Here is a 9,457-nt window from a genome sequence, read left to right on the forward strand (position 1 = left end):
TATTCTACAATTATTTTTGTTATTATGTTACAGTTACTTAGCTGTCCAACTTTTACTTCACGGTACAATTATTTAATAGTAATGGTTCGGTAGTATTTATTTCTTATATTGATTTTTAAACGAAAAAATTCCACTTCATTTATAACAGCTTTATTTATTTAATACAGTGTGCCCTTTTCTACTAAATAACTTTTATGAAAACATTTGTTTGACAGCTTTATCCTCTCATGAGATATTAAATCGTTATGCTCTAAATGAAACGTCTATTTTGCATCATAAAAATGGTGAAATATTTCATCCGTATTTTGGCTATCCGTCGTCCATCATACGGATGCATAACTTGAAATTCATGACGTGTACGTGCAGACTGATCAACAGGTTTCCATTCAAACTTTGCTAGCACATTCTATGGCAAAAAATAAATCGAAAATGTTATACGCTTCCTTGATCAATCTTCAACTTTCTATTTTCAGATGACGAATGTATTTGAATAATTTATTTGTTGTAGAAACGACAATCATGTGATTTCAAAGTTTACTAAAAATAGAGTAGCATCGTGAAAATCATGCTCCTGACACTGTTTAAGACCATCCCTTATTGGTTTCTACATAATATATCGGAGGGAAGCTATTCAATCTCGGTGATCCTTGCAGGTTCGGTTCAAACGATTTCATTTCATAGCGATTCAAAGCTCGAAACGTTTAAAACGGCGCTGGATGTAAACAGCTGTTCAGTATAGATGGTTCAAAATAGTTATCCTTTGCAGTCATCGGTTTGAGTTTCGACAAATTCTAACGTAAACAATTATTAGTCGACACTCGAGTCGCTAAAGCTCAGTGGTGACCGGGAGTCGCCTTTCGAGTGCAAAGGGTTAATGCCGGCCACTATATCACGACGGGAAGAATCTAGGCACGGTTCGCGCATCTCGTGGACTCGTCGTACCGTGACGGGGCACCGAAAAGCTCAGGAGGGTGACGGAGCGAGCCGAAGTTGGCCGAATCCCGCCGAGGTGCATCGAAAGCTTCGAGTGGTGTGGGGCGTGCATTTGTTAGTCGCACGCCGGTCGTTGAATGGAGCGGGTGTGGAGACGCGTACAAAGCGCCGGACGTCGCGGTGCAGCAGCTCGATGTGGTTGCCCCGTGCAGCCGTGTCAGCTGCACGTGGACCAACGCGCGAAACGCGGGGGCGGCGGTCGGAAATCTCGCAGCGGACCGCAAACGATCGTGTGCGGTTGTCAGGTCCAGCCGTGCCCGGTGCATCCAGTGCTGATTAGGGTTCGTCGTGCTCGACCCGCGGTTGGCAACTGCGACTGTCCACCCGAATCGCAGCCCTGTCCTCACGCATCGTCGCGTGCATCGGCTGGACGCAGGCTCCGAAGGTAAATAAACGTTTTCTTCCTGGATCCTTCGACGGATATCGAACAGCGAGGGTCGATGTATTCTTATCCGTGTAAACGTTTCCAGTCACCTGTGGAGATAAACAGCTGTTCATTTGTCGCTGGTAGAACACTCGCGAATGAATGTCAATGACGGACTAATAATTTGTAAATACAGAATGGTGATCGAAGGGTGAGATAAACTGTCACATCGTTGAATTTATTCGGTGTTAGTCGATTAAAGGTTTATGCGTGCTTCGAAGACACAGTGGGATGTCCTTTGGCTCCACAGCGGGGGTTGTTCAACTTTCCTAACTCACGGCTCGGTTTACTGGGGGAGTCTTGATACTTTTGGACTCGTAGGGTTATTTCGAGGGAAAGGAATTTGGGGCAAATTCTATTTCTGAATAATTAAAGTAACCAAAAATTAGGAACAGTTTGATCAGAGAGTATAAGTGCCATTAAGATAAATTGAGATAATTTTGGATCTTTATGGGAAAAAGGGTTGCTTGGACCATTACGATGTACACCCTATAAGGTCTACCGGAAAGTTCTGTCTGTTCCGGTTATAACAAGTTTCAACGAGTATGCGCATATTCGTTAAAAATGATGTACAAGTTGCAATCACGCTGGCAACATGTCATAAATAATGATAACAATAACATTATTCAATAAACTTTATTCTAGGTATGGAAAATTTATTATTTCGTTTTATTCTAAAAAAGAAAAAAAAATACATGTCGAATTGAGTAACCTTCTCCTTCTCGAAGTCGGTTAAAAAGCGGACAGAACTTTCTGGTAGACCTAATTGTATTCAAAGATCTCTACGAATCCTCAACATTATATTAATAATCTACACACCTCTTTCATTTCACACGTACGAAGCTTACGAAAGTTTTTTCTCTAATCTAACACGTGTTATCTAACCGACACTATCTTCCCTCTCTCAATTCTGAATTAAAAACATAAACTCTCGTTTCTAGATGCAAGTTTTAGGGACACGATCCTAGTTTCTTAACGAAAAGTCCTGTCACCTATTCCTGGTTGACGACCCTTTCGACCCTGTCGGGACATATACATCCCAGTGAATGTTCCTGATTTTTTTTACCCAAATTACAAATGTTTCTCATAGAAACACATACGAAAGAAATGAAAATCATTTTCTCTTCTTGTTCAACTACAACCTTTGATATGTAACCAACCCTAATTTAATCTACGCATGATCCTATTAATTTCTAAAAGAGGAACAGAATACAAACAGAAAAAATGGGGTTGAAAGGGTGGCGAAATAAAATGCTAGTAGAGGCTTGTTTGGAAATTGAAAATCCCGTCAGAGACGAAGAATTCTCATCGGAACCGTTGGCAAACATTCGTGGCACATCGTGGTTGGGGTTCACGGCCCAATTTGTGGTGTACCACGACACAGTGGTTAAGAATCACTGCCCTAAAGCTACGGGTCGCGGTCCTTTCTCTTCTCTCACGCTGTTCTTTCCCTCGCCGCGTCGCGACGTGCGCTGTTCCACGCGACAGCGTACGCACACGTTGTGATCCATTGCGAGCCAAAGGGGTGGAAGGCACGAAGGTCAAAGTAACGACGTGTTGATCGTATTTACGAGGCTGCGAGGGAAAGCACAGGTCCGGTGCAACCACGGTTTAACCTGCCTCCCTTTTCCTACGGCGAGGTTAACGTGTGCACTTAACGATAGTAGAAGGCTGTCGAGGGGATTGTGTGCGTTGCATGTTGCGCGCAAACGAGTGGTTCGGAGTGGTCGAAACACTTTCGCGTAATGAAATCACGCGAGATGAGTAGCACGGGTTTATCGGTTGATGAGCCAGCTCCGAGATGAAAGAGGGAAACCCTTGTTTTGTATTGCAGGTTAATGTTCTACAGGTAGTTCAGCGAGTGCGCAGTGCCAAAAGCGAGTATTGGCACAGAACTACTTTTGGATAGAAAGCTTGGCTGTGAAATATGGCGAGCATTTGGTTGTTTCGGTTGTAACTCTTTCTTGGCGATTCGGCGAGAAAATGATCTATTTTCGAGAAAGAAGTTTAATATCTTTCACGATTAATGCATTGAAAATAACGAATTGGTGTCGGTTTCATAGTAGTATAACCTTTCTATTTTATATTTAACCCTAAGTTTCAAATTTCATACCGGACTTTTAAATCGAATTGTACACTTGCAATTGGTTTGCTTTCAATGTTCGGCTGTATGTTACCATTGGATAATGTTCTTTTGAACAAAAGTTAAAATAATAAACATCAGCTGTCAAATTGTTCAAATAATAAATACATTAATATTTTTTTAAATTTGTTGGTATAATATTATTTAGTTAATACAAAAATATATTCAACCGCGTATTAAACAAAAGATTGAGCTCTGTGTTCAAAAATCAATAGGTCTTTATCTATGTTCAGATCTGTGTATATCTTCCACGAAAACGTATCGTAGCCTTGTTTCTATCGTTTATATCTAGTTAATTTTCACCAGTTCTTTTTGTTTATATTTTTCATTCATAATTATATAAAGATCGTTCTCTTTAGTTTTCACAATTAAATAAATTGAAGAATTATAGTATTCAGTGAGTATTCATTCGATTCCATACTCCATTAAAATTTAATTAGAAAAATCAGGCTTCTAAGAGTTAACTATAGTAAACAAAAATAAATATGATGCGCATTGAAATAACAGCATGAATGATAATTTACTACTGAAGTAGTCGATAAATAAACTGACTTGACTCGACCTAAACATCTGAAATTTCTTTTGAATTTTTACAAGTCTAAATAACAATTTATGTATAATGTTAGTTCTGAGAATTAGATGCGTTTCAAGATATTCGACCAATAACTCCATTTATTATGTTTATCTTTTTTGACTATATTTGAATAACAAGGTTATATTCCAGCGGAATCCAAATGTTTGCAGTTATTTATTTTATTTGCACAATAATTGTAGATGTTCTCTCTGCACACTGCGAAGTGGAGCTGAAGTTAATCTTATACGCTAAGAAATTTTCCTTGTCTATTGAGCGTACATCTTCGTTCTGAATCCACAAGTGCACGGGGAATACTTTGTTTGCTTAGCCGTAATAAGGTTTATCCATGCCAATATTCAAGCGTTTAATGTGCAGTTGTTCCTCCGGAGATGGAACGCTACGAAAGGGTTGAATTATATAATAAGTTATGCTACTGGAATCAATTAGAGGATTCTGTACCTGAGCAATTAATCAGAATTTATCTTCTGAGTTTATCTTCGGAGTTGTTCTGTCTAGGAGGAAAGTATTAAACTACATAGTATAATTTGTGAATTTACATTATTTAGAGAGCGAAATATAAAATAACGACCACCCTAATACGTACATTCATTCGTTCTAATTATTGCAGCTAATACGTTTAAAATCAATATGTAACTTTTACAGCGAACGTGTAACTTAATGATCAATTAGTTATTTACCAAAGAAAATCCACGTAATTTATATTTTGTCACACAAAATAAATAATTTCTTTCTTTTTTCGTTTCTCCCTTAATCTTTTGTTCGCTATTGCACATAGGGTGTATCGTAACACGGTGTGACCCATTTTAGCAGTAAACTGGGGACACAAAGTTACAGCCATTTTTGCACTGTACCTTCCAGCAACAGTTTCCTACGATAACATGGAGTACAGCTGAGTTTATAGGTTAAATCGACCCGACGAATTTCTGAACTTGGAAACTAACACCAAGAGCTAAGCGCGCAGTTTTGGAGACGTATTGGAGAATGTATTAGGATTAAGATGACCTTAGACCTCACTACAGTTGCTAAGTACCTGATAAGAACTCAATGACCCATTTTTCATACTAATTCAAACTTTCGAAGAGACGAATAATATCTTCGATATACAACTGCCACTGGAAACTAATTTATTTATAAAACGCAGTTATTCGTGACTAGACGGCGGATCTTTATGCAAAATAAGATCTTTGCCTTTTTATTTTACCTTGGAAATATTATAATATGAACTCTACTTTCAATATTCTTTTATTAACTTCACTTTATATGTACTTATTACACGCGAGGAATCACCTCCCTACTACTGTGAACTACTATATAGTTCACAGTACTACTACTATATAGAGTAACTTTCATGAATAAAAAAGGTTCAAAGATCTTGATATTTAAATCAAATAAACTCATATTCTGTATTTAAAAAAGAAACAACCTATGAAGAAATGATAAAAAATATTTAAAAATACATTACGTGGTATGAAGCTGTTTTGAAATGTTTTCCGTAATTCGAATATTAAATAAATATCGTTTAAATAATTCTCATATTACTGTTATAGCGTTTCAAATTATTTTCACAAATGTTGTATTTCCAAAATATATGGTACTTTTCGTTACATCTGTATATTTGGAAGTTTAACGAAGTTTTATTTGGAGTTGTTAAATATTTGAATATCGAATACAAAATTCTTTGCTTTCAATATTATGATTTAAAACCTTTTTTTGAGTTTTATGTCCTGACATCCACGCCGTGAAGTTAACCCTTTGCACTCGAGGCCTTTTTTCTGGTATCTATCAGCAACTCGAGATGCTTTCTTAGCATTCTATTGTCACGAATGCTAAGCTTAGATTGACTTCGAAAATGAGATCCTTAATTTGAGATTTGAGAATTAGGTCACCTTTGCCTCAACGACAATCATGTTATTGACATTTCGAGTTCCAAAGAAATTAAACCTAAAGGAAACCTAGTGGTGACTCTCAGTCACCTCTCAAGTGCAAAGAGTTAAAATCGATCACGCGTACAGTTTTTGTTACGTCTTGAGAGTACGAACGTGTGCACTAAATATTCAAAATGTGCTGTCAAAAAAATATTCCTTTTTTAAATCGCAAATCTAGAAGTTCTGTGGATTTGCCCATGTCTAACCTACCAAACTCATCCTTTGGCCGATCGCACACGGCGCAACCGATTTGAAATTAATGTTGCAAACCGTTTGCGCTCTTTATTTTACCTACTCCACTATTTTTGGTTTACCTAGATCCACAGTCGCATGCAACTACATAGTTTCAGAGTGGTTTGAAACTGATCGGTTGCGCCCGTGTGCGATCGGTCTAAGGCCGAACATCACCCCTGATGTTTCCCACCCAAGTTTTCAATCCGCCACCTCGATCAACAATCCGTCTTCGATGTTCGCAGATGCGACTGTTCGGACCGACCATGTCGTCACGCGGCGTACAACGGTGGCACGCGTCGTCGAGTGCCGCTGCACCCTTCCTCGCCAACCTTCTCCCAAGCAAGCCAGTCTAATCAACAGCAACAGCAGTCGTGCGAGTGCCCCGAAAGAATAAACTGCATCCACACGGTGGCTGGCGGCGGCGGCGAGGGTCCGTGCGAGTGCGAGTGCAGCGAGGACGTGAAACCGTGCTCGCACACCATCAAGCAACGTCGATCGCGTCGCACGTGCGACTGCAGCGGTAGCGGCTCGCAACCGTGCAGCCATAAGCCCCAGCACGAGGGGCGAATAAAGCGCGTCAAGTGCCGTGTAAGGCGCGCCGGTTGCGCCATGGCCAGGTGCACCGCGGAACTCGCGATGCTGCACCTGCATTGGGGCCTCGCCACCGAATGCGCGCCCTGCAGACCGCGTGCACTAACCCGACGACTCTGTCGGAGGCAGCAAAGCGACAACGAGCTTTACAGGAGTAACAGCTTCAAGTTCGAGCGGTTCGAGAGAACCAAGGACGAGTGCGCCACACCGCTACACAAACAGGTAAGTTTACCTTCGAAACGAGGAGTTGGATGCTTTTCAGTTTTGAGAACTATCGGTTTTGGCGATGATGATTCTTTATAGAGTACGAAATGAAGCGAGATGTGTGGCGGAGTATGTGCTTAAGAGGAATATGTTGGAATAAAAGCGATAGTGGGATCAGATTTATATGTATAAATCCATAAATGTTCGTACCTTCTATGTTTATTAACGAAATCTGTCTGAATTAAACGATACGTTTGATATTTTCAAATAAATATTTCATTATAAATGCAATCATGTGTAAAGTTTATTCATGTACACATGATGAAACATTTATTTGAAAATATCAAACCTATCATTTAATTTAGACAGGTTTCTTTAGTGGACATAAAAGGTAAGAATATTTATGGGACTGATTGTACAGGGTGTCCGAGAATTAGTTTAAGAACCGGAAATGGGGGGGGTAGCTGAGACGATTCTGAACCATAATTTCTTTTGCATAAATGTCGGATGGTGCTCCGTTTTTAAATTATTAACAAAGCACCATCTGACATTTTTGTAAAGGAAATTGTGGTTTAGGGATGATTTATCAGGGATGATTCTATATATGTGATCAGCGAAGATATGTTAAAGAAACTTCCCTTAAAATTGACCTTGACCTTTGAGTATGAAGGAAACGAAGGAAAATATTCCTCGAGAAAAGAAAGAAAAAAGGTTTGGAAAAAGTGATCGCGTTAAAATTAGTAACAATGTTTGCACGCATCTATGTCATTATTGGTCAGACGTTAGGAGTCTTTGTCCATTAAAGTAGCTCCATTAAATGAAGACTGAGGTCAGTTCACGTGCGCCAAGGCTCTGCAGCAGGCAGTAGAGCGACAACGAGTTCTACTTTGGGAACAGCTTTAAGTTTGAGGGCTCTGAGAGAAGCAGAGTCGAGTATGGTGTTCCACTCAGCATCTAGTCGAGTCCTCACGGTGAACGCGTCACTGCCACTGGCGTACATACTTTTTTTCTCCCGCATTTCTCTGTACTTTGTTTATTACCATAAAGGGGGAAGAAACGGTAAAAAAATGATTTTCTACTCTTTAGTGAATTTTATAAATGAAATAACTTCTTTTATGTATATATTATTAATTTTTCAACACTCAGGATCAGGCAAGCACACACTATTATTATTGATTCAATTTTTGGTTGTTACCATAAAGAGAGAAGAAACGCTGAAAAAATGATTTTCCTACTCTTTAGTAAATTTTATAAATGAAATAATTTCTTTTAAAGCGTATCTCTTATCCATGCATTATTAATTTTTCAACACTCAGGATCAGGCCAGCGTACAGTACCATTATTGATTTAATTTTTGACTCATTCTGGCAGGAAGAATTCATCCGGATCGTATCAGGAATTTTCGCTCGTCGAATATCGCAGTTATATACCTGCCACTGTTTTCTTTCATCCTGGTTTTCTCCATCGGAGGATTTCCTTGCTTCCATTGCATTTCTTATATCCGACAATATTGAAACGAAACGCGAATTATGTTTTCGTTTCGCATCGACAGGATATTGAAACAATTTGTTCGCTGGAGGGTTTCTCGTGCGCGAGGTGGGCGAGAGTATCGCATATTAGGGAAACTATTTTTTTTTTTTTTCTTATTGCGGGAAACGTGTCTAGCGACGACCGCGACGAAGATTGCACCTGCGACGGTATATCAGATAAGACGGTCCCAGGGATTCATCCACTGAAAAGGGAATTTAAATTGAAGCAAGATGGAGTTACAGCAACTTTGTGAATACGAAACAGTCGAGGCATGCCGCCTTTGTGATATTCGCTCACCGACGAACTTTCTTAAATGGATTTCACGGAATAGTGATATGACGATGCCGAAATTTCCTGCGAGTCGAGGAATGTAGGTTATGCGGGAATATTCGGTTGGGAATATGGGGATTAAGAATATGGGGTACCCTCCGATTGAGATGATTTTTTTATCATAGATAGCCCCCCTCCATCCAGGAGTCGGTGCAAAGAACACTTTTTGGGAGTTAAGGGTCAAGACGACCGCCACTGTAACAACTAGGTCAATCACTATCTACGGTAAAAAAAAACCAGCTCGATCGGAGGATACTCAATTTTTTTGAATCGTTTTTATTGGGATCGATCATCAATAATAAGATGATCTCTGATGAATTCTGCACGAAATATCAACACAAATATTTTAATACGTAATGATTTAAAAGAATTTTTTGTGAAACTCAGATTTGAATACATACCGAAGAGGATTTCAGTAGTATGAGTGATTTTAGTCAGACATGAAGTATTGTGTAACTCATGCATCTGACAGTGAGTTGAAATAACAT

At 39.3% G+C, this 9,457-nt stretch overlaps 1 protein-coding gene across 1 annotated transcript in view; it reads left to right on the plus strand.

The window, feature by feature from the left end:
- The first annotated feature begins 215 nt into the window (after positions 1-215).
- Positions 216-9,457, plus strand: part of LOC128874883 (uncharacterized) — a 256,873-nt gene continuing 247,631 nt past the window's right edge. Inside the window, exons 1-2 of the mRNA XM_054120014.1 lie at positions 216-1,378; positions 6,557-7,127. Of these exons, the coding sequence (XP_053975989.1) occupies positions 1,071-1,378; positions 6,557-7,127 (879 nt within the window). The 5' untranslated portion in view covers positions 216-1,070. The remainder of the gene's footprint in view (positions 1,379-6,556; positions 7,128-9,457) is intronic.

The sequence above is a fragment of the Hylaeus volcanicus genome, chromosome 4 (assembly GCF_026283585.1).
Source record: "Hylaeus volcanicus isolate JK05 chromosome 4, UHH_iyHylVolc1.0_haploid, whole genome shotgun sequence".
NCBI lineage: Eukaryota > Metazoa > Arthropoda > Insecta > Hymenoptera > Colletidae > Hylaeus > Hylaeus volcanicus.